Source organism: Lepidochelys kempii, chromosome 3 (genome assembly GCF_965140265.1).
Source record: "Lepidochelys kempii isolate rLepKem1 chromosome 3, rLepKem1.hap2, whole genome shotgun sequence".
Taxonomy (NCBI): Eukaryota; Metazoa; Chordata; order Testudines; family Cheloniidae; genus Lepidochelys; species Lepidochelys kempii.
Window position 1 is genome coordinate 207,212,879 of NC_133258.1, and position 26,132 is coordinate 207,239,010.

The 26,132-nt window shown below is 42.9% G+C and overlaps 1 protein-coding gene across 3 annotated transcripts in view; it reads left to right on the forward strand.

Moving 5' to 3' along the window:
- SOS1 (SOS Ras/Rac guanine nucleotide exchange factor 1) overlaps positions 1-26,132 on the forward strand; it is a 93,242-nt gene that overhangs the window by 41,917 nt on the left and 25,193 nt on the right. For all 3 annotated transcript variants that reach the window (XM_073339808.1, XM_073339811.1, XM_073339809.1), the window contains 2 exons: positions 16,822-16,949; positions 17,949-18,604. In XM_073339808.1, coding sequence (XP_073195909.1) covers positions 16,822-16,949; positions 17,949-18,604 — 784 coding nt within the window. The remainder of the gene's footprint in view (positions 1-16,821; positions 16,950-17,948; positions 18,605-26,132) is intronic.

The window sequence follows — 26,132 nt, forward strand, 5'->3', positions numbered from 1 at the left end:
TGAGCATTCATGGCCCACCATACAATTTCCATACCCAGATGTGCCGTCCCCTGCTCTAGAGTCTCATATACTTACTGGTAAGAGTATAAAGGACAATGTTTCAGAGAGCATTTGTAACAAGGTATCACCATGTCCTTTTGTCTAGTCACATTGTAGGTAGCAGAATGCTGGCAGTGGTAAATGTAGCAGGCAATGAAAAGATAAAGAGATATATATACTTTTCCCCAGGTTCTTAGCAAACTAAAATGGGCCAGAATTGGCTGCGTCTCAGAACTTGAATTTCTTTCGCATGCTGTCTTATTCTGGAAGATCACTTCAATTGTTGTATAATTCTAGTAAGGTTTCTTAATATGTTTAAGTAAATAGTACAAAAAAGATTGAGTGAATTATGTCTACAGTATTGTGAAGAATACAAAATTTAGTACTGTGATAAGCCTGAAAAATCACTGAGCGTCAGGAGCTCGCAGCCCAGCCGGAGCCAGCCGCACCACATGCCAGGAGCGGCGGACCAGAGCACTGGCGGCGTGGTGAGGTGAGGCTGCGGGGGAGAGGGGACAGCAGGGGAGGGGCCGGGGCTGGCTAGCCTCCCCGGCTGGGAGCTCAAGGGCTGGGCAGGATGGTCCCATGGGCTGGAATTGGTGCACGGGCCGTAGTTTGCCCACCTCTGACCTAGATGCATCTACAGCAGGGGTTAGCTTGACCTAACTATACTGCCCAGGGCACAAAATTTTTCACAGCCCCAAGCAATGTCAGTCTAGGTTGATCTAATTTTTAGGAGTAGACCAGACTGAAGTTATTACAGGGGGAATTGGTAACGACCCTTATACTTAAATTGCCTAACACTTTCCTCTGTAAAGAACTCTCAGGACATTTCTATCGCCTTTCTATTGTTTGAGGTGAACTTTTGATATTTGACATGGGGACATGCCATTAGGCTAGGGAAGTACCTTTTCTTTGTCCCATGAAATTGTGTTCAGCTTTTGCTATGTTACAGGCTGTTTAGAAAATGCCACCTTTTGCTTGCATTCAGGAAAATGTTGGCAGCATGCTCGTGGCTCATGCCAGGCTCATGCTGTTGCTGCTACTACAACAGCAGACATACTGGGAACTAGTAGGAGCTTCCAAAGCAGCTGGAGAGGGGAAGGGGAAGAGCTGAGGTCCCCTCACCTGGACATGGCTCATGGCCCCAGTGTCCCATACCCTCCTATGGAGGCACCACATGAGGCGGGAACCAGGCTGGGCTCTGCCTTCCTCCTCATCCACCCACAGATTCAGCAAACAGCCCAAGTGGCCCACTTCCTTGGCCCTTTTCTAGGGACACCAGGAGCAGCAGGAGCTCCCCGAATTTCAGGGGGATGGGAAAGCCAGACCAGCTGGGCTACCCCTTCAACCACTCCCCAAGCCGATTGACCCATCCTGAATAACCACCTTTTGCTGCTGCATGTTAATGAAGTTAATTCTGTAGTTTAAGGGGTTGCAGTCTCTACTCCACTGCTGAAAGGCTCTGGGTTAAACACTGCATGATAGGGATTGTTACAGTTGCACATAAAAACAAATTATATTACCTTTTTCCTTGACTAAAAACTTAAGAAATTATGTAGAAAAAACCCTAAATTAGAGATCATTATTTAGGTAGCAAAGTCAAGCACTTGAAAGTTAGAAAATGTCAGATTTATGGTTGTCTGTGCAACCTTATTTGACCCCTTGTGCATATGCATTATGGTTGTCTTTAACTGCATGATCACATGCTGTCTTTTCCACAGAACTCTGCCTCATTCAGTGCATAGGAAAGATGCACAATGGAGGCAGAACTTAGTTTGCACAGACAACCCTAAATCTAGTATTTCCTAATTTACGAATGCTTGACTGGCAACCTAAGTGTTCTTTTAACATAGCCTCTTTTTTTTTGTATGTATAATAAAAAAGTACATTTAGCATCTAATACGTGTAATGCCCTGTTATCAGAATGTTTTCTCCTGTCACCCAAACTACAGCAGCATGACAGGGATGTATAAGTCTCTCTTGCATTTACAGAGAATGTGGTTCTACTAACATTTTAAACGGTCTCCCCAGTGAAGACATATGGAAAGATATAATCAACTTAAAAATAGGAGTAATCTAGCAGGTGATACTATTGCTACGTTGCTTCTATTGTCTGAGCTCATTGCACAACCCAAAGGCTCCTTGACTCCCTCCACATCCCCCTCTCCCCAACAAGCTTTCCCCAGCCCGCATCTCCTCTATGCCAGGGGCTGTGTGGTCCCCTTTCCCCTCATGCCAGGTCCACCATTCTCCCCTTCCAGCTCCTCCCTTCCCCCCGCCAGGGTTCTGTGTGCTCCCATTTCCCCTGCCATTCTTATTCATCCTTTTTCTGTTTCTTTTATTTTTTTTCAGAGTTGTCAGCATTTTTAAACTGTATTGGGAGGATGGGCAGAGTTAAGGTGAGGGTATTGTAAAACTGGAAGGTGATAATGGCTGCCATCAACCGGTTCTTTGCTCCTGTGGACAGTTGTGGAGGTGGCTGAAGCTGCTAGTTCTGGAAACCCATTCTGTGTCTCCCATTTCTCCCTTTGTTTTTTCCGGTTGTCACCAAAATGAGTAGGGTTCTGCCTGTTGATACTTAGTACACTCCCTGAAAATTTTGGAATTGATTGGACGCAGCATTCAGAAGTTATCGTGTAACATGTCCAAATGCAGAAATACCATCGAGATGAGTGCAAGCCCTCATAACTCTGCCAGTAAAAATCAGACTCTATGCTTAATCATGTTGATGCTGTTAAGGTGAATTTTATTACAAATTGGAATTATATAAGAAAAAGGAAAGATGGTGTTTTAAATCAACATTACTTTACTGTGATGGAGAATTCTTGGGAAGAAAATGGATGTCCTCAATCCCAAATGTGAAAGCAAATAGGTAAATATTTTGTGATATTTCAAATATAGATGGAACAATGTATGTTACCAGTCTAGTTAATGAAACATTTTAAAATAAAATGTCCATCTATATTCTGCAGTGCTGCTCCAGCTGAGGAGGAAAAAACTGGATGACTCCAAGGAGGAGAGGACTCACAAGAGCATGGGGGGCCACAGAGGGGAACTGTTGCTGGCATCTACATTTATCCAGAAAGATAATGCAACTGCTGTGGAAGAGATAGCAGCAAGTATGGAAGGAACTGATGAAGTTGAAGTTAGGCAGGAAAGTGTAAAGATGGATTTTTAGTTACAGCAGCTTCTCCAAATGTGCAAGTGGCAACATATGCAGCTCCTCAGTGCTGGACTTTTGAGCATACAAAATCCATACGAAGAATCTGCTAGTAGCTATTTGAGTCTACTGCAGACTTCTATAAAATTTTGTAGCTGGTTCAAGAGTCACTTTTGCTGACAGTGTTGACTGACATATTTGCAAACAATGCTGTTTTCATCTGTTTCTTGTAGGGTTAGATTACATCTGTATGTGTTGAAATAATTTTTTTAAATTACATATTTTGGCACCTGTTTGGATATTAAAACAGTAATTTGAATGTACTTTTTAGTTTAAGAAATTATAAATGTTCAATAAAATTGAATTATGCATCTAATTATGAGTTAACGTTAAGAGGTTTTTTTCAAGTTCTAATGTGGGGAAAATCCTTCATTCTGAAATAGCAGCAATTAAAAAAATACAAGAGTTCCTAACCTACCTGGAATATGGGTTCTTCCAACAATGGGGGTCACAACTACTTTTTTTAGTAGCTAGATGAGAGAGGGGTAAGTGGAAATTATTTTGTTACATTGGACATAGTATGGAAAAAAAATTTGAGAATTGCTCACGTAGCCAACATCATCCTCAGGTTTGACATACTTTAAATCTGCGTGAAAGTTGTGTAGCACTTAGAGTATCAAGTCAGAAACTGCTAATGAACTGGTAATGTTAGAGTAAAACTTACTGGATATATTTTTTTTTATTTCATTTTTGTCATATTGCCACTCTGTTAATTTTATCAAATGTGAATTTTGAAGGACCCAAAAATGTCATGCCATGCCATATCTGAATTCTATGATTTATTAGGGAAACCAAACTTCAGTGGATCTTTTTCTCCTGCTTATATTGGAACAGCATGTATTATCTTTATAAGATACTAGGCATTAGGGGTTTTTTTTCCTTATTCAGTTATTCATTGGCTCTTCCTGGGTTTTGGTATGTAATGCCATGTTCACACAAGGAAAGACTATGTAACACAATAAACATAATTTAATTTAAAGGTCTAGAATTAAGTGAGTCAGTGTAGCCCACGAAAAAGAATCTGTAATAATCCTCTTAAGAAAGTGTAGTTCTTTCTCTATTTGTATAAGTAGTATGTTAACATCTATTATGAAAATGGGAACCTTGTAACGTAAATCTAAATTGACCTATTAAACTCAGGTGTGTATTTGTGCTATAGTGAATTTATAATTAGTTCAGAGTATTGAAAAAAATTTTAAGTTCAAAGGTCTTGCTAAATGCTATCATCAAAGCTCTGAATGTGACATGCTTCCTGTAATAGCCATGCCTCCTGATTTATGCAGCACTTGACTGCCTCCTAAGTCCGACAGTGGCTTCACAACTGGATGGGGTGTCAGCTATTTCCAAATGTGGTGTGCTCCCAGACCTACCTATTAGCTGCTTCAGGCAGCTTGTGTTGATGGGGCCTAGGAACTGGAGAGCCTTTTGGGTCTTGGAGACAGACTTACTCCTAGCCTATTACTTGGTGCACAGAGAGTGCAGATTGGGGGATCCACAACAGGGGCTGGGGTGGACTCCATGAGATATTGGTTCTTCAAGGTCTTTAGATATTTTGTGGCATAGATGTCTTCAGTGTGGTCCATTAAACGAGGGATTCAGTGGCCCACCACCTCTTCTGGCTCCTCATAACTCCCCAAGGCACCATTGTTTCTGACTAGCACCTAGTGCACCAATATGTCTCCCCCTGGCACAATGTGCCGTAGGTGGTCCAACTGCCTTATGCATGGTGGGGTATTAGCCTAGTGTCCAGGCCCATGGAATCTCCTTTGCATATTGTTTAGAATATTGATCGTGCATGTGGAAGCACTGGTGTCTGAGCTGAGTGTTTTGAAAAGTGCTGTGCATAACTGCCACATGTGTGGGACCTTTTATGCACTGTATGTCGCTTGCTTCTAGTACCAGTCCTTGGGCTGGTCTTGAAATCATTGCCTCCTGTTAGGGCTCAAGGCATCCGTGCACTCCAGAAGAGCTTCAAGTAGCTGACCAACGAAACATGGGTCTGCATCACAGAGGTTAATAGAGAGGGCCTTATGTGGAGGAAGACATTTAAGGTATAGCACAGGAGTGAAGGGTGCTTGAGAGATTTGCTGGCACCAGTGCTGGTTGCTCTGACTCCCACTTTTCGTTTCCATGCCAGTGTGGAGCTCAGACTGCAGCTCACCTGCTGAGGAAAGTGGAATTGAATTGGAAGGTGATCCTCATTCAAATGAAGAATCAAGCCACCGTGTTGTAACAGTTTGGCTGATCTTGCAAAAGCCTTGCACTCAACTCATTGACATTTCGGTTGTATGTAACAACTATCCCAGAAATTCAGAAATGTGCTAGGCATCAAAGGCCAGAACCCTGTTGACTTGGAGAAGCGTGGGGACACATGGGAGTCCCTACCAGCTCTTTACCACTGTCTCAGCTTGGGGCACATCTGCAATAGCCTATAGATCAAAGAGCTGGTTGATGGTACCCATTAATACCTACTAGTAACAATATTCCATCTCTATTGGGAAGATGAGCAGAGGTGAGTTTAACAGGTCAGTGACCTGAATGCTTTGTCTGGAAGAAAAGTCAGAATAATTGGGGGGGAGGGGGGAAATGGGGGTATGCACACAACTTCTGACCTGGGGAAGAGGATGTGGAACCCATGGAGGGGGCACTGGGCACACAGCCCATGCCATGGGGGTTCGAACAACCCCTGCCATGGGGGGAGGTGTTAGTGGAGGGAAGGGAAATGGGGCACACAGTATCCCTTGCAGGGGAGATTGAGGTACCATGGCACAGGGGAAAGAAGTGGGAGTGTATACAGTCCCTGCTATGGAGTGAGAATGGGGAAAATGCAGCACCTCTGGTGGGTGGATATTGGGGGAACTTGGTATGAGGCAAGGGGGACACAGAATACCTCTGGTGTCAGGATAAGGTAAAATAGGAGGCACACAGCCCTGTCATGGGGGGAAGTAGTAATACACAGCCCCTGGTACAGGAGGGACGAGGAGTCTCACAGAACACCTAGCAATGTGGAGAAGGTGGAAATGGAGGCAGACGGGGTCCCTGGAAGGGTGGATTGTGGGCACCCTGGTACTGGGGTAGTTGGATGAAAGAGGAGAATGGGGCTGCACAGGCCCCTACAATGGTTGGACAAGGGAATGTGGACCACATAAAACTCCTGGTGTGGGAGATTGGGGGAATCTGGTATGGAAGAAGGGGAAACAGAGCCTCTGCCACTGAGGGCATGGCAGGAAGTGAGAATAGGGCTGAACACAAAGCCGCTGGTGTAGGGGAAGAGAACAGAGGGAGCAGGGGAGAAAGAGAGGCCCTAGCAGTTGGAGAGATTTGGAGGAGTTGCAGGGGGTCCCTGAAATTGGGGGAGGGGGGGGCATAGAGACCATATGGGGAAATGAAGACATGCAAGGAGCCTGTGGTGCCTGCAGTGAGCTTGACCACCACAAGTGATGAATCATGTATCCCACTAATGTGTTTCAGAGTAACAGCCGTGTTAGTCTGTATTCGCAAAAAGAAAAGGAGTACTTGTGGCACCTTAGAGACTAACCAATTTATTAGAGCATAAGCTTTCGTGAGCTACAGCTCACTTCCTCAGATGCATATCGTGGAAACTGCAGCAGGCTTTATATATACACAGAGAATATGAAACAATACCTATTCCCACCCCACTGTCCTGCTGGTAATAGCTTATCTAAAGTGATTTCCAGCACAAATCCAGGTTTTCTCACCCTCCACCCCCCCACACAAATTCACTCTCCTGCTGGTGATAGCCCATCCAAAGTGACAACTCTTTACACAATGTGCATGACAATCAAGCTGGGCTATTTCCTGCACAAATCCAGGTTCTCACATCCCCCCCCACCCCCATACACACACAAACTCACTCTCCTGCTGGTAATAGCTCATCCAAACTGACCACTCTTCAAGTTAAAATCCAAGTTAAACCAGAACATCTGGGGGGGGGGGTAGGAAAAAACAAGAGGAAACAGGCTACCTTGCATAATGACTTAGCCACTCCAAGTCTCTATTTAAGCCTAAATTAATAGTATCCAATTTGCAAATGAATTCCAATTCAGCAGTTTCTCGCTGGAGTCTGGATTTGAAGTTTTTTTGTTTTAAGATAGCGACCTTCATGTCTGTGATCGCGTGACCAGAGAGATTGAAGTGTTCTCCGACTGGTTTATGAATGTTATAATTCTTGACATCTGATTTGTGTCCATTTATTCTTTTACGTAGAGACTGTCCAGTTTGACCAATGTACATGGCAGAGGGGCATTGCTGGCACATGATGGCATATATCACATTGGTGGATGTGCAGGTGAACGAGCCTCTGATAGTGTGGCTGATGTTATTAGGCCCTGTGATGGTGTCCCCTGAATAGATATGTGGGCACAGTTGGCAACGGGCTTTGTTGCAAGGATAAGTTCCTGGGTTAGTGGTTCTGTTGTGTGGTATGTGGTTGTTGGTGAGTATTTGCTTCAGGTTGCGGGGCTGTCTGTAGGCAAGGACTGGCCTGTCTCCCAAGATTTGTGAGAGTGTTGGGTCATCCTTTAGGATAGGTTGTAGATCCTTAATAATGCGTTGGAGGGGTTTTAGTTGGGGGCTGAAGGTGACGGCTAGTGGCGTTCTGTTATTTTCTTTGTTAGGCCTGTCCTGTAGTAGGTAACTTCTGGGAACTCTTCTGGCTCTATCAATCTGTTTCTTTACTTCTGCAGGTGGGTATTGTAGTTGTAAGAAAGCTTGACAGAGATCTTGTAGGTGTTTCTCTGTCTGAGGGGACAGACAGAGACATTTGCTCAAGAAACTTCCTGAAAAAGCACAAGATCAAATCCGCACAGACACACCCCTGGAACCCCGACCTGGGATATTCTATCTACTACCCAAGATCCATAAACCTGGAAATCCTGGGCGCCCCATCATCTCAGGCATTGGCACCCTGACAGCAGGATTGTCTGGCTATGTAGACTCCCTCCTCAGGCCCTACGCTACCAGCACTCCCAGCTACCTTCGAGACACCACTGACTTCCTGAGGAAACTACAATCCATCGGTGATCTTCCTGATAACACCATCCTGCCCACTATGGATGTAGAAGCCCTCTACACCAACATTCCACACAAAGATGGACTACAAGCCGTCAAGAACACTATCCCCGATAATGTCACGGCTAACCTGGTGGCTGAACTTTGTGACTTTGTCCTTACCCATAACTACTTCACATTTGGGGACAATGTATACCTTCAGATCAGCGGCACTGCTATGGGTACCCGCATGGCCCCACAGTATGCCAACATTTTTATGGCTGATTTAGAACAACGCTTCCTCAGCTCTCGTCCCCTAAAGCCCCTACTCTACTTGCGCTATATTGATGACATCTTCATCATCTGGACCCATGGAAAAGAAGCCCTTGAGGAATTCCACCATGATTTCAACAATTTCCATCCCACCACCAACCTCAGCCTGGTCCAGTCCACACAAGAGATCCACTTCCTGGACACTACAGTGCTAATAAACAATGGTCACATAAACACCACCCTATACCGGAAACCTACTGACCGCTATTCCTACCTGCATGCCTCCAGCTTTCACCCTGACCACACCACACGATTCATCGTCTACAGCCAAGCTCTGCGATACAACCGCATTTGCTCCAACCCCTCAGACAGAGACAAACACCTACAAGATCTCTGTCAAGCTTTCTTACAACTACAATACCCACCTGCAGAAGTAAAGAAACAGATTGATAGAGCCAGAAGAGTTCCCAGAAGTTACCTACTACAGGACAGGCCTAACAAAGAAAATAACAGAACGCCACTAGCCGTCACCTTCAGCCCCCAACTAAAACCCCTCCAACGCATTATTAAGGATCTACAACCTATCCTAAAGGATGACCCAACACTCTCACAAATCTTGGGAGACAGGCCAGTCCTTGCCTACAGACAGCCCCGCAACCTGAAGCAAATACTCACCAACAACCACATACCACACAACAGAACCACTAACCCAGGAACTTATCCTTGCAACAAAGCCCGTTGCCAACTGTGCCCACATATCTATTCAGGGGACACCATCACAGGGCCTAATAACATCAGCCACACTATCAGAGGCTCGTTCACCTGCACATCCACCAATGTGATATATGCCATCATGTGCCAGCAATGCCCCTCTGCCATGTACATTGGTCAAACTGGACAGTCTCTACGTAAAAGAATAAATGGACACAAATCAGATGTCAAGAATTATAACATTCATAAACCAGTCGGAGAACACTTCAATCTCTCTGGTCACGCGATCACAGACATGAAGGTCGCTATCTTAAAACAAAAAAACTTCAAATCCAGACTCCAGCGAGAAACTGCTGAATTGGAATTCATTTGCAAATTGGATACTATTAATTTAGGCTTAAATAGAGACTTGGAGTGGCTAAGTCATTATGCAAGGTAGCCTGTTTCCTCTTGTTTTTTCCTACCCCCCACGCCCCCAGATGTTCTGGTTTAACTTGGATTTTAACTTGAAGAGTGGTCAGTTTGGATGAGCTATTACCAGCAGGAGAGTGAGTTTGTGTGTGTATGGGGGTGGGGGGGGGATGTGAGAACCTGGATTTGTGCAGGAAATAGCCCAGCTTGATTGTCATGCACATTGTGTAAAGAGTTGTCGCTTTGGATGGGCTATCACCAGCAGGAGAGTGAATTTGTGTGGGGGGGTGGAGGGTGAGAAAACCTGGATTTGTGCTGGAAATCACTTTAGATAAGCTATTACCAGCAGGACAGTGGGGTGGGAATAGGTATTGTTTCATATTCTCTGTGTATATATAAAGCCTGCTGCAGTTTCCACGATATGCATCTGAGGAAGTGAGCTGTAGCTCACGAAAGCTTATGCTCTAATAAATTGGTTAGTCTCTAAGGTGCCACAAGTACTCCTTTTCTTTTTACTAATTATGTGCTATGTTTGAACCATCAAGTCAGGAAAGGCAGAGGATGTTTCCATGACAGAAAACGCTGTTGATGCTAATGTGCTATAGGAGTTTCCTGGTGGTCTCTTTCCCACCAGTAAAATAAAACAACTTTATATAGGCTAAGCTGATTGATGGTTGGACCTCTGTAGGAGTGGTCCCTGGGGAAATAAATCCCTGGTGAATAGGATGTAAAGTTTTCCTCTACTGAGGTCACTGGATGTGTATCTTTGTGTTTAATATGGAGTCCATAGCATATAAGAGCACATAGGCAAGTTTTTTTTTCTGCACCTCTTACATACTGTCTCCCAGTATTTTATTATATAATACTTTGCATGCAGAGGATGACTATTTCAAGTAGACACTCCCAAATAACCTTTTAATAAATTGAATGCAACCTCTTGATTGAGGAGGGGTGCCTCCAGGTGCCCGCTTACTTCAGATTGCCTATCCTTTGTGCCTGTCTGATGCTCTGTCTGCTTTCTCAGGGTCTTATCTAAAGTAGGTTATGGGGCTATTGGCCTGATCCAAAGACTGTTAAATCAATTGAAAGGCTTGTTGACTTTAATCAGCTTTGGACCAGGTCACAGATGGGCTTGGAATATTTTTGCTCTTGCCTCTTCTTGGAGGAGGTGCAGTTTAGGCCTTCGATAATCTTTGTGCTTCTCATATGTCACAAGTTGCTTAGTATTTGGATGTGTTAAACCTAATGATCCTGTCTCAGGTTTTTCTGTTGTGCCTGTATTGGGTCATAATCTGGGTTAAATATTTTTTTTATCTGAATTTCTGGTGTGTTCAGCTACCTATAACTTTTTGGTATTGGTCAACTGAACTAACTCTTGTAGTTGAACGGGCCCCCTTTACAATGGCATTTCCTGTGGTCCTTCCTGGATCAGATCCATAGTTCATCTAGTTCAGTGTCCTGTCTCTGACAGCGGCCAGTACTTCATGCTTCAGAGGTAGGTATAAGAAACCCCACAATTGGCAGATTTAGAATAATTTGCCCCCATGGAGGTCTGATCCTAATCTGTAATAGTTCGAGATGGATTTAAACTGTGGAAGCATGAGATTTTATATCCTTCACAATACTTGTTGCTACCATCAGCTGCTGCTGTTCTGGATACTCTTGTTCTCCATATAAACATCTAATCCTTCTTTGAAGGTGGATAATCTTTTCTTACTACTTAGGTGTGATTAATACTCCAAAGAGTGGAGCAGGTCTCGTGCTGACATTCATGACAGTAGATGATTCTATATCCTATTTGCCCTCAAATCTGTTTGTGCTTTGCAGTATTTATTTTTGAACTTGGAAGAAAGTCTCCCAACTTGTAACATCCTCCAACTGCTGGAATGACTGAATACATATTTCCTCTTGCATGTCTTAATTGTTGAGCTTTGGTCAGGGTCTCTGGGCAGTGTACCTGTGAATACTTGTGGGTATGGGTTCCTGTACTATATCATATGGGTGGGCTGAGCCTAACAGGAACTGAGGGCTTTAGTCTTGATGTGTATGCAACTAAGCCTATTGTTGTATGGAAATTATAGCTTCTGAGTTCTTGCCCACTGGTTATTCTCTCGGACCAGGGGTGGCTAGCCTGTGTCTCCGAAACCACATGTGGCTCTTCAGAAGTTAATATGCGGCTCATTATGTAGGCACCGACTCTGGGGCTGGAGCTACAGGTGCCAACTTTCCAATGTGCTGGGGGGGGGCGTTGCTCACTGCTCAACCCCTGGCTCTGCCACAGGTCCTGCCCCCACTCCACCCCTTCCCACCCCCTCCCCTGAGCTTGCTGTGCCCTTGCTCCTTCCCCTGCCCCCATCAAGAGCCTCCTGCATGCCACGAACCAGCTGATCGGGAGAGGCAGGGAGCAAGGGTGAGGTGCTGATGGGTGGGAGGCACTGGGAGTGGTGGGGGAGCTGATGGGGGGGACTGCTGACATATTACTGTGGCTCTTTGGCAATGTACATTGATAAATTCTGACTCCTTCTCAGGCTCAAGTTGGCCACCCGTCTCAGACCATAACATGTTTGACTGGCAGATAGAGGTGCTCCATGACTTTAACAGCTTGGGGAAGAGGGTATGAACTCTTGGACCCGGTAAAAATGTAGGCAGTTTTCCAAACAGACCATAATATCCTCAGTATCCCAGTCATGCTTAGCTAGACTTTCTCCCTATGCTCTGCTTCTTTACAAAAGAAGACTTCAAACACCTATACTTTGCAGTTATTGCACTGATTCATTAGGTGGCACTATACATCTACAATAAATCAGTGGGACTTTTAATGGCAGTTTGAATTTTTTGTGGTATATGTCCATTGACATCCTGTTTGTTTCTCATGATCCAATATGTTCCAAGAAAGTAGGTTTAAATTTGACACTAGATTACAAAAATCCTCCTGTACTCTCCCTCCTACCAAGTTTCCTTGCACAACCTATTTCTTTAATTGTTTCTTCAAAAAAAAAAAAAAAAAAAAATGAAGGCAGAAGCCTTTTTCTTTTTGAGGGGGGAGGCTATTTTTGTATGGTTAACATAAAACCTTGCAAATAGCTATTCTGTTTTTGACTGTAAGTAATAATTCAGTAATAGTGGCACTTATAATAAACCATATTCCTAATACATGTTTGGTGTACACAATGTTTTTAAAACTACGAAATGCTAAATATAAGTTAACTTTAAAAAAAAACTTTGATATGATTAAATTCATTAGTAGCTTTGAACACTTGATTTTTATTTGAATATGGAGTTGGAAGTACAGGTAACTTTTAAAAATTGGGCTTCATCAGAGTCCAAGAAAAGTTATTTCTTTGAGTCACGTATTAGAGCTTATCAGGATAAAGTAACCTGCAAGCATGTTTTACCTAGTGACGTGAAAGCACCAGGTCTGACGAATTTTTTTAAAACCTTTTAATCTCTTCACCACCTCAAGGAAATTGTTCTCCGTACTGCTCTTTCTTGTTGCACAATATTAGGAAGGAGAGCTAAAAAGCATTGTGTACGTTTATATAGGATCAGATTTTTGTATAAGTATTTCATTAATAAAATGACTTGAAGAACAAGTATTTTATCTTACTCCTGCTTCTCTTACACCAAAATGCACAGGTTCAAGGGCCTGTTTTAATTTTTCTTGGTCTTCAACCTGTATCATAAAATAACATTATGCTGAATCAAAGTCCCGGATAACATTACGTATATCTTATAAGTATGTGATGGAATTACTTATATCTCATTTACTTTGAATCCCGACCTTTAAGCAAATCAGTCTGCGTTTTTCCATATGCTCAAAAGCTGCTTCCAGCTTTCTGCATTGGAAAGAGAAGGCTGCAACCTCAGAGACAGACACATGGTAAGTAATAACTTTGGCTGCTGCAGAAAGATGGTCATTCAGACATAACAGGGAATCCAACCAGAAACCCAGGTTGCAAACAGTAGAAAAGACTGTCAGAGGGTACTGTGTGTGTGTGGGGGGGGTGAAGAATCTCCATTTAGTCTCGTTCACAGCTATAATATAAGAGTTCAAAGATCTTTATGCTATAATCTGTTTCATCCCAAGACTTCTGCCAACGGTGCTTGAGCTGTCCTCCCTCACGTTGGAGTTGTTACAGGTCAGATATAAACTAAGCAACCTGCAAGAACAAAGCCAGGTTAAGAGGTTGCTAGCTGTCCACGTCGTCAGGATGAGATGCAAATATCCCACTAACCATTGATTGAGGGTTCTGTCAGGAGATTAGTGTTCTCCTTGAGAGCCCTGTGGAAAACTCAGGTTGTGTTAGTATGATGATGCACAATCTAAACGATCCTTCATTGTGATGAGTTGGGTGCCCTAACCTCTGATCAATGGACGTTGTGGTTGCTCTGTGACGGGTTTAGTTTCCAAATTTCGTACCTCCAATCCCAATCCAAACACTACATCAAGAGTGTGGCCAGCCATGAACTATAAGGTGGATAGAAAGTTGGCTAGATTGTCGGGCTCAATGGGTAGTAATCAGTGGCTCTATGTCTAGTTGGCAGCCCGTATCAAGTGGAGTGCCCCAAGGGTCGGGCCGGTTTTGTTCAATATCTTCATAAATGATCTGGAGGATGGTGTGGATTGCACCCTCAGCAAGTTGGCAGATGACACTAAACTGGGAGGAGAGGTAGATACGCTGGAGGGTAGGGATAGGATACAGAGGGACCTAGACTAATTAGAGGATTGGGCCAAAAGAAATCTGATGAGGTTCAACAAGGACAAGTGCAGAGTCCTGTACTTAGGACGGAAGAATCCCATGCACCACTACAGACTAGGGACCGAATGGCTCGGCAGCAGTTCTGCAGAAAAGGACCTAGGGGTTATAGTGGACGAGAAGCTGGATATGAATCAACAGTGTGCCCTTGTTGCCAAGAAGGCCAATGGCATTTTGGGATGTATAAGTAGGGGCATTGCCAGCAGATCGAGGGACGTGATCGTTCCCCTCTATTCGACATCGGTGAGGCCTCATCTGGAGTACTGTGTCCAGTTTTGGGCACCACACTACGAGAAGGATGTAGAAAAATTGGAAAGAGTCCAGCAGAGGGCGACAAAAATGATTAGGGGACTGGAACACATGACTTATGAGGAGAGGCTGAGGGAATTGGGATTGTTTAGTCTGCGGAAGAGAAGAATGAGGGGGGATTTGATAGCTGCTTTCACCTACCTGAAAGGGGGTTCCAAAGAGGATGGATCTAGACTGTTCTCAGTGGTAGCAGATGACAGAACAAGGAGTAATGGTCTCAAGTTGCAGTGGGGGAGGTTTAGGTTGGATTTTAGGAAAAACTTTTTCACTAGGAGGGTGGTGAAACACTGGAATGCGTTACCTAGTGAGGTGGTGGAATCTCCTTCCTTAGATATTTTTAAGGTCAGGCTTGACAAAGCCCTGGCTGGGATGATTTAGTTGGGGATTGGTCCTGCTTTGAGCAGGGGGTTGGACTAGATGACCTCCTGAGGTCCCTTCCAACCCTGATATTCTATGATTCTATGAGAGTTGGAATAGAAACCACCAGGGATCATCTCATTGGCCTCATGGTGACCAGGAAAAACTAAATTGATTCAGAAAGTTGGCAATCCATGGGAATGCTGAAGTTGTTGCTGTCAGCATTGGTGTCTACAACATGAGATAATGAACTTGAACAGATCATGGAAAGAAGTAATGTCCCCCAGGACTTTCGTACAAAGTTGGACACAGTATATTTGATCCAGTTTGGGAACGGGACACCTTTTTACATTTCAAGTTGGATGCAAACCACCGTCGCACCACCTCCACTCTGATTCACCCGTGGGTTCATGTGGCACTGATACCTGCCTGAGACCAAATGTGCCAAATAAACCCCACAATTTTGTTGAGCTAGCACTTGGTGTGTAAGAGTTTCATCTCTTATCAAATCCGAGCATTATTGTTAATTATTGACAGCTGACTGATGTATTCATAAGCATAACCATAGTCTAGGAATTGCTTCCACTGATACCCTACCCCCTGAGAAAACTGCAGACTAAGCCAGAGGCACAGAAATGAAAATCTCAATTCAGATTTACGTCTAGCACCATTTTTTCAAGCTGCTTTGTCTCATCCTTGCCTCCCCATCCGCTATAGGAAGAGAAGGACCCAAACCTTCACTGTTAACATGCTTCCGTCCCCTCCAACTCTGATTCCATTCCTGAAGCTCTTGGCAGTGCTCCCTCACTCTGAGCCACTTTAAGGTGGCCAGCAAAAGGACTTACCTTTCACACTAGGTACCCAAATAGGGACCTCCTGGGTAGACTGCAAAAGACATCTCAATGATGTAACTACTAACCCTTATTCAACCAAACCCAAAGGAGCTTACAGTAACAAACCCTACAATTCCATCTCGGACTAACCAAATTGACAAACTAAAATAAGAAACCCCTTTGTAAAAGAGGGCTTTAAAAACAAACACACACTAGTACCTCTCCTTCATTTTTCCTCCCAAACACAGAGAGCCTTATCCCTCCCTGTGCCTCTCTCTCAAAGAAGCGTAACCTCTTCCAGCCTCATTTCCAAGCCCTTCTCCCATAGGGCCATAAACCAATCTACCCTACTCCCAGGAAAATCTTCATATATGTAATATGGAGGAGGCTGCACATCATACAAACACATTCATATCCCTCAGAAAGACACACAGGCTTCCCCTTTATGTCTCCAACCCACAAGAATATAAAACACCCAACCAGCTCCTCTCACATGGGTTGTAAACCTATTAATTTAGAAATAAACACGCATGCCCAATTATGTCCCTGCCCAGTGAGGGAGGTCTCTCTCTTAAAGGGGACTCTCTTCCATACTGCTGGTGGCATGAGGGGGACTGGAGAGACCTGGTGTAGAATGGTAGCTTCTTCCCTAGCACAGCTGAGTCCTTGGGTAGACAAGGAACTCTTCTCTTAAAGGGGACCCCCCCACACACCCCATTGCTGTTGGTAATGCATCTAATTAATGTAGATTATTCTGTGATTTAGATAAGAAAAACACACAAACCCAGCAAATGGAGAGATTTCTTCTCACTGTTAAACAGATTATTTGTAATGCTTTCACACATGCATATACCATCATTCTTTAACATTTTTAATATTTAGCTTTCAATATTCACAGCAATTGGAAGAAAAGAGTGAGGATGAAGAGGATAAAGAATGTTTAAAGCAAGCGATAACAGCCCTGCTTAACCTTCAGAGTAGTATGGAAAGGATATGCTCCAAAAGTCTTGCAAAGCGAAGACTTAGGTAAACATGTTTCCATTTTTTCTGCTTTCAGCCCTCAATGCTTTGCTATAAATCCAGGGTTCCCAGTTTCCTCTTTCAGTAAACAATGAACAAAATAGTTTGTGACAGCCTGCTTTTTTAGAGGAAGTGACATCAAAGCTAAGATAATTTGTTATTGTTTTAAAACTTTTCGTATTTGTATCTGTCTTTGCACACAACTGGTCAAGACATCCTGAGAATCTAGTGGTAAGCAGAAGGAAAGATAAATTGTAGATTTTTTTTTTCAGATAGTAAGTGGATTTGTAAAATTATAATTGCTAATGTGCATTTCTTATGGTTGAAAGTAGATATTCTTATGTCATGGAACCATTTAAATGATCTAAACAGATTTTTGTGTGCATACTCAGTTGAAAACCAAGCTCAAATGTGAACCAGTAATTAATTGCAATGTTATTTACTTCAGATATATTTGGTTATGATTAAAATAAATGACAATATTCGTGCAGTGCCAGTTTATAAGTAATATAGAAACAGGTGTTTTTAAAAATTCTGTTCAATACATTAATTTAGGACTATTTTAATACTTCCTTGATAACTAATCAAATTTTGTACTCTAAAATGGAATCTTTAGGCTTAGACATAAATGCATTGTACAGCTTAGCTGCTAATTGAGGCCGGTAGAATTAAGTGCATTCTTAATAATGGAAATAAATTGAGAACACAAGTTAGAGCATGTAAAAATGTACTGTAACAATTTGCCTTTTGCTGATTAGGCACTTCGTTTAAAAACATTTTACATTGCATAGTTGATAACACATAGAATGCTTGTATCCAAATGAGCACTTTAGGAATTAGCAAGCACTTTCTCCATACTGGTGGTTTCATTAAAATGATTCTCTTGTTAGCATGTATTTCTTTGAGCATGCATTTATCTTATCGTTTGGAAGGAATAGATTATTTTATCCTTTCTGAACTAATGTGGTATTTCCTTTTTTTTATTACTACTCCCATTCACTGAAGTGAATCTGCATGTCGGTTCTATAGTCAGCAGATGAAGGGGAAACAACTAGCAATCAAGAAAATGAATGAGATCCAGAAAAACATTGATGGTTGGGAGGGTAAAGACATTGGACAGTGCTGCAATGAGTTTATAATGGAAGGAACTCTCACACGAGTAGGCGCAAAACATGAGAGACATATATTCCTTTTTGATGGACTAATGATTTGCTGTAAGTCGAATCATGGCCAGCCAAGACTTCCCGGTGCCAGCAATGCAGAGTATCGTCTGAAAGAAAAAATTTTTATGCGAAAGGTACAAATCAATGATAAAGACGACACTAATGAATATAAACATGCCTTTGAAATTATTTTAAAAGATGAGAACAGTGTTATTTTTGCTGCTAAATCAGCAGAAGAGAAAAACAACTGGATGGCAGCATTGATATCTTTACAGTATAGAAGCACTCTGGAAAGAATGTTAGATGTAACAATGCTACAGGAAGAGAAGGAGGAGCAGATGAGATTTCCAAGTCCTGAGCTTTATAGGTTTGCAGAACCAGACTCTGAAGAGAATATTGTATTTGAAGAAAACATGCAGCCCAAATCTGGAATCCCTATCCTCAAGGCAGGAACTGTTGTCAAACTCATTGAGAGACTGACCTACCACATGTATGCAGGTGAGGCAGCCTTTAAGCTGTTTTAGAATATTTGAAGCCATTGATTTATTTTACTAAATCCCTAATTTCTTTGCATCAGTACTTATTAATACAGAATGAGAAGCAAGATGCTGTCATCTTTTGGGGTTTTGCAAAGCTTCAGTCTGTATGTGCAGCGTCTTGATGCAGTAACTTGGCTAAGAATATAAGATGTCTAACATACTGCAGAGCTTCTCCGTGGAAGCCACTTCAGCTCAGTGTCTGAAGAAGCTCTCTGCAGTCCCTAATGTACCACTGTCACGGAGCAGAGAACTGGATGATAGCAGTATTATCTCTTGTGGCTCTGTCTCCAGCCTGCCTCTGCTTTGCCCTTATCCACCCCAGTGCAAGTACAGAGCTGTTATGGAACAGGGCCATACACATTTGGCCCACTCAAATCCAGCTTTTTCTTGTTCAGCAGAACCACAGCTGTTCTGTTGTCAGGTGTTCCCTGTGGCCTAATAACACTGATCTAAAAAGCATACTAAGCATTGGTACAGTAAAAATAGATTAAAAGACTATTTTTTTTTGAAAAAAGCATAAAAGAATTTGAATAAAACCTCAACTAATCAACATGCTTTACAGTGAAAAAGGCATTCTGAAATAAAATTGTTTTTGAGTTAAGGGTCTGGATTCCAGAGAGGCAATCTTTATGTAGCCCCGTTACTGTAGACATAAAAATATAGGCCCCAGTCCATTGAACTCACTGGCACTATGCATGTGCATAAAGTTATTCTCATACATGAGTACTTGCAGGACCAGGGCCATACACAGTACTACTTCCTGTATGTTCTAGGCTTCAAGAGTTGCTATCTGCTTGGACCTCATAAGCTGTGATAATATATGTAGGGCCACAGGCTCAGAAAGAGTTTCTGTATTCTCTATTTTAAAACTACAACCTTGAATTCAATCTGTGCCCGCACAGGCAGCTAGTGAAATGAACACGCAGCAAAGAGGCAAGATATAATATCAACTTAGTAGCTATAGAGTAGAGGTGAGCAAACTACGGCCCATGGGCCACATCCGGCCTGTGGGACCCTCCTGCTCAGCTGCTGAGCTCCTGGCCAGGAGGCTTGCCCCCGGCCCCTCCCCCCCGTTCCGCCTCCCGCGCAGCTTCAGCTCACTGCGCCACCGGCGCGATGCTCTGGGCGGGGGGGGCTGTGAGCTCCTGGGGCAGCGCAGCTGAAGAGCCTGGCCTGACCCGGTGCTCCAGGCAGCGCGGTAAGGGGGCAGGGAGCAGGGCATGTTGGATAGAAGGTAGGGGGTTCGAGGGGGCGGTCAGGGGTCAGAGGGCGGGAAACGGGGGGTTGAACGGGGGCAGGGGTCCCTGGAGGGCAGTCAGGGAGGAGAGGAGGGGTTGGATGGGGCGTCAGGGGTTCCGGGAGCGGTCGGGGACAGGGAGAAGGGGTGGTTGGATGGGGCAGGGGTCCCTGGAGGGCAGTCAGGAAGGAGGGGGGGTCCAGGGGCGGTCAGGGAGCAGGGGGTGGTGGATGGGGCAGGAGTCCGGGGGGGGGGGGGGCGGCTGACAGGGAACGGGGAGTGGTAGGAGTTCCGGGGGGGGGGGTCGTCGGGGCGAGAAGCTGGGGGTGGGGTCGGATAGGGGTCAGGGGCCAGGCCACACCTGGCTGTTTGGGGAGGCACAGCCGCCCCTAACCGGCCCTCCATACAATTTTGGAAACCCGATGTGGCCCTCAGGCCAAAAAATTTGCTCCTCCCTGTTATAGAGGAACAATTTGTTGCATATTTCTTGCTTTAAATTTAACCGAATTTCAGTATAAAGGCTTAATCAGATTATTAAAAGGAAAGGACAAAGCTACTATACTCGACTTTAGGGCTTTTTAAAACAAATGTCTGTACTTGGTAGAGCGAGATACATAATAGCACTCTTCCCTAGTTACCTTGCTTCTTAATATTTTATGTGCTGTGTTTGCAGAAATGTTAACCATGTTCTCTTGTTTACTGCTTTAAATGTGTGAATTTCCTAAAGAAGGTGCCTCTTCCCAAGACAGAGTTGAAAATTAGTTTGTTCATTTTTTAGCCTAAAGTCTTACGTTTATTAGTCAAAACAGTATGCAGTATAATAATTCAATGATTTTACATTAAAGGAAAAAAATAGAGCAATCTGATTTAGGGTAACTGAGTGCTTAACACTCCACTTTTTTTTTTTTTAAACTATTCAGTAATTTGCCAATTTAGACAAAAGATCAGGATGCTTCCCCCCCCATGTCAGAAAGTTATATATTTTGATTTTTATAATGTTATATTATTGAATTATTTTTTGACTTTTTAAAATATGTAATTATTTACTTTTCTTTTTAAAAAAGGCTTTCTTGAAGAGACGAGGGTAGGATTTTTGTGAAATTTTCTGTTCTGTTTCCTGATGATTTTTTTTCAATTATTGCTAGATCCTGCATTATAGGTTTTTGTAATCCCAAGACTGACTTTAGATCCTATTGGGAAAACAGGTTACAGTGGTAGTATTTTCCAACTGATTTGGAGAGGTTGGCTTTCACCAGGGATAGGTTAAGGCAAGTCTTTGACTTGGACAGGTTTAGGCTAGGAGTCAGTAACAAGGCTGTATCAGAGATGGGGTTGGATTCTGTGACAGAGATGGAGAAGATCTATTAGGTCAATGGTGCCCAACATTATTACATGGGAGGGCCACATAAACCCTAGCACAATCTTGTGTGAGCCAAACAGATTCTACATATTTTAATAAGATTTAAAATCACCTGCATTGATTTATATTTTAAGTTCAGCTTGTTTTAAGTATTTAGAAAGATTGTTTCTGTATACAGTATTGTCTGTTTATACAGTTGTATAAACTAAAATGATATAAACATGATGACAAAACATTAATGAATTGGCTGTTAGTATATTGTGTTGAAGCAGGCTGTGGGCCTTAGGAAGTGCTCTGGTGGGCTGTAGGTTGGGCATCCCTTTATTAGGTCATTCAGTCCAACCCCTGTCAGCGTGGAATTTTTCTTTAGAATACATTTTCCAGTGTTTTTGCCAGTCTAATTTGAAAATCCCAAGTAATTGTGCTTCCAACACTTCCCTAAGGAGACTATTCCATACCTTAATATATCTCGCAATGAGGGCTTTCCTTATATTAAGCTGTAATTTTTTCCTTTCTCAATTTCATTCTATTACAACTGTTGTAAATTGCTCTCCGTCCTTGGTGCCCAGTCCTTCAGGGAACTGATACATGACACAATGCAAGATTAGACCCTTGAATATTTGTAGGTGGCTTTCAGTTTTCCCCCCTCCCTCTTTTGCTCTCACTTAACCAAGATATCTGTATTTCATTTGTTAATCTCTCCATACCTTCAATCACTTTTATTGCTCTTCTCTGAATGCACTTGCATTTATTAATATCTTTCTAAAATGTGGTATGAATAAATAAACATAGTACTCCAGATGCAGTTGCAGCAAAGCTATTTTAAACCTCTGTTCTCATTTGCTCATAACTTTTCAAACCTTTTAGCCTTTGGGGATGAAATTTAATTTTTTTGGTCTCTGTCCCGTGAATTTTTTTGGAAGTTGGAGCAAAGGCAGTTCAGCAAAAGAGAGAGAGCAAAAGCCAAGACATTTTAAGTAGAATTTGGTTTTGTGGCGTAGTTTTGAAAAGTTTGAGCACTAAAATAAGTGGGTAAATGAAGGTAGTATTTAGAAGGGCAACAGCCCCAAAGGAGAAGTACCTTTTGAGTTTTCTGGTGAATGCATGTTTTGATTTGGCTGAGTTATAGGCCTTTGAGACTCACCCTTTGCACATACACAACGATTTGATACAAGTTATTAATACATTTGGCAATGTTCCTAGTGTTGGTAGGACGCCCTGTTTGTATGCTTGTGCTCAGTAAGCTATGAGCTTCTCTCCTAAGTTCTATCTGCCCAAAAAGAAACAGTTTTTCTAAATTATTTTAGGAACACAGAATCTAGTAAAAGAGATGTTTCTTTTGCTGTATTTCCCACTCAGATGCCCCCTTAATTTACATATAGTACTAAGCACAAGGTGGTAGCCAAGAAGAGTCCTGACTTTTAGGTCCACTTCTTCCACCAAATGCACTTAATAATTCCCTGTGCTTTACAACCCCTGTTTAACAAAGCTTAGAGGTGGTGTAACTGAGGCACAGAGGTTATTTGGTTTGCTCAGGGTCACACAATTCTGTGACAGAGCTGGGAACTTTAGTCCCATTTGATGTGTTAGAAAATTGAGATTGAAAAATTGACTGTTTTGCCTATGTTGCCCGGGGGGGTGGTACTGTGATAGGCATTGAGTTGTAACCTTAAAGACCTGAATTCAGCCACTGAATCTGACACTTATATGCTGTGTGAAACTAGGTGAGTTAGTAACCCCTCTGTACCTCTTGTCACTCATCTTTAATACAGAATTAATTATGCACACCCACCTTTGCAAAGGGCTTTGAAATCATAGAATCATAGAATATCAGGGTTGGAAGGGACCCCAGAAGGTCATCTAGTCCAACCCCCTGCTCGAAGCAGGACCAATTCCCAGTTAAATCATCCCAGCCAGGGCTTTGTCAAGCCTGACCTTAAAAACCTCTAAGGAAGGAGATTCTACCACCTCCCTAGGTAACGCATTCCAGTGTTTCACCACCCTCTTAGTGAAAAAGTTTTTCCTAATATCCAATCTAAACCTCCCCCACTGCAACTTGAGACCATTACTCCTCGTTCTGTCATCTGCTACCATTGAGAACAGTCTAGAGCCATCCTCTTTGGAACCCCCTTTCAGGTAGTTGAAAGCAGCTATCAAATCCCCCCTCATTCTTCTCTTCTGCAGGCTAAACAATCCCAGCTCCCTCAGCCTCTCCTCATAACTCATGTGTTCCAGACCCCTAATCATTTTTGTTGCCCTTCGCTGGACTCTCTCCAATTTATCCACATCCTTCATGTAGTGTGGGGCCAAAAACTGGACACAGTACTCCAGATGAGGCCTCACCAATGTCAAATAGAGGGGAACGATCACGTCCCTCGATCTGCTCGCTATGCCCCTACTTATACATCCCAAAATGCCATTGGCCTTCTTGGCAACAAGGGCACACTGCTGACTCATATCCAGCTTCTCGTCCACTGTCACCCCGAGGTCCTTTTCTGCAGAACTGCTGCCTAGCCATTCGGTCCCTAGTCTGTAGCTGTGCATTGGGTTCTTCCGTCCTAAGTGCAGGACCCTGCACTTATCCTTATTGAACCTCATCAGATTTCTTTTGGCCCAATCCTCCAATTTGTCTAGGTCCTTCTGTATCCTATCCCTCCCCTCCAGCGTATCTACCACTCCTCCCAGTTTAGTATCATCCGCAAATTTGCTGAGAGTGCAATCCACACCATCCTCCAGATCATTTATGAAGATATTGAACAAAACCGGCCCCAGGACCGACCCTTGGGGCACTCCACTTGATACCGGCTGCCAACTAGACATGGAGCCATTGATCACTACCTGTTGAGCCCGACAATCTAGCCAGCTTTCTACCCACCTTATAGTGCATTCATCCAGCCCATACTTCCTTAACTTGCTGACAAGAATACTGTGGGAGACCGTGTCAAAAGCTTTGCTAAAGTCAAGAAACAATACATCCACTGCTTACCCTTCATCCACAGAACCAGTAATCTCATCATAAAAGGCGATTAGATTAGTCAGGCATGACCTTCCCTTGGTGAATCCATGCTGGCTGTTCCTGATCACTTTCCTCTCATGCAAGTGCTTCAGGATTGATTCTGAATCCAAGAACGAGAGAAACACTGTGTATGCTAAGCATTATTAGCCAGGCTTTTCAGATGAACAGAGGTTCAGTGACTTAACCAGGAAGCACTATGACATAGGAAACTAGATCCATTCTGAGTGAACATATATGATGCCTATGCACGTTACTAACTTAGCTTTTTAGTGAATGTACATACTTTGCAAAGTGTGCAGTGATTTGCTGCATTTTTTGGAGATGCAGAGTGAATGAGCCAATCCTCCACAATATCTCTGCCCCTATTGTCTTTACATAATGTGTATGAGCTGAGAATATGGCTCCATTTGCTCACTTTACAAGACCTACTCAGGTGCCTAAGAAAGGGCATTCTGATGGCATCTAGCCAAATAATTCCAGATTGTAGAATTTGTTTTCCTGCCATACATAAAATTCTGTTAAGAGAAGATTAAAAATTGTGTTCACCCTTAACTCTACACCTTTGTTCATATGCATTATTTTAGTCTCTTACTGCATGATCACACTTTTTCTCAAACAGTGCAACTGCTGCACACAAATCTCTTACCACTTCAACTTAAAGTTGTAACTTCTCTAGCTGTGAGCATTATTATTTATTATTTGTAGTGCATAGTAGCCCTAGGCATGGATCAGAATCCCATTGTGCTAGGTGTTTACAAACACAAAACAAAAATTTGGTTCCCACCCCGAAGGTCTTACATCCTATAAAGCAGGCTTTTATTGTGTAGGTAGGCCTGGCACTGCAAGGTGACATAAATGCAGTGTACTCTACGTGACAGCAGAGTGTAGCTAAATTAGTTGCAAACTCAAGACATGAATGGTCTGGGGCAAAATCAAATATCAGATCTCCGTTTTTTTGTAATCAGAGGTCCATAATGATTGATTATGCAAGATTTCATCTACTGGGGTGGACCTGCCTGTCTCCCAGGCTATATTAACTTAACTGCAAAAAATGTTCCCATTTGCCCCAGGGTGAAATCTCTGGTAGAGCATCTCCAATGGAATAGTACTGCCAAGGAGTCAGGCATCCACCAGTGGCCAGAGCCAGTGTAATGACAGAGGCCTCCTGGGATTCACCAGATTTGGAGGCAGGCCCCACAGCCTTTCCCATGTTGCATGGCAAACCACTGCATCTTCCCTGTAATAGGACTGTTAGATATATCTCTGCATGGGGAAATTTCCCCAACAAAAGCCCCTTTTCTCAGAGTTTAAACACTAAAGGAGGTGATTTGGCCCTGTTTGCATAAACCCGTTTGTGTGTGTGTGTCTCTCCCCCCTCCTTTTCCTGGTGTTTGTGTAAGAGCATTAAGGTTAGGGGCTTCTAGTTTTGAAAGTCCTGGCAATTTTTTTTATCTATAGGGCAGTGCTGTTCTATTTTTAAAGCTTTGATATGTTAAGAGTATTTGTGCGTCAGCATAGTGTCCGTTTCCTTTCTTAAGGAATTCAAGGGTGATTATTTATAAATCCTTGTAGAATAAGTTATTGTTCTTTTTTAGCTTTTAAATTGGTTGTATTGAAGGGAGAATTATCACATGAGCGGACATCCTGACTAAGTGGATTTGTCTGTATTTTTTTTACCTACAAATTGGTTAGTTATATAATATACATTATTTTTAAGACACTGATTTTGTTAGTAAGATAACACCTGTAATCAGAAACCAAAAGAAAAAAAAGTTAGATTTGTTTTGCTGTATTTACCTCAAATGGAACTATGCTGCTGTGAATTCTGTGGCTCTAAACACTGATTTCAAATTGTACAATAGCCATGAAATGTT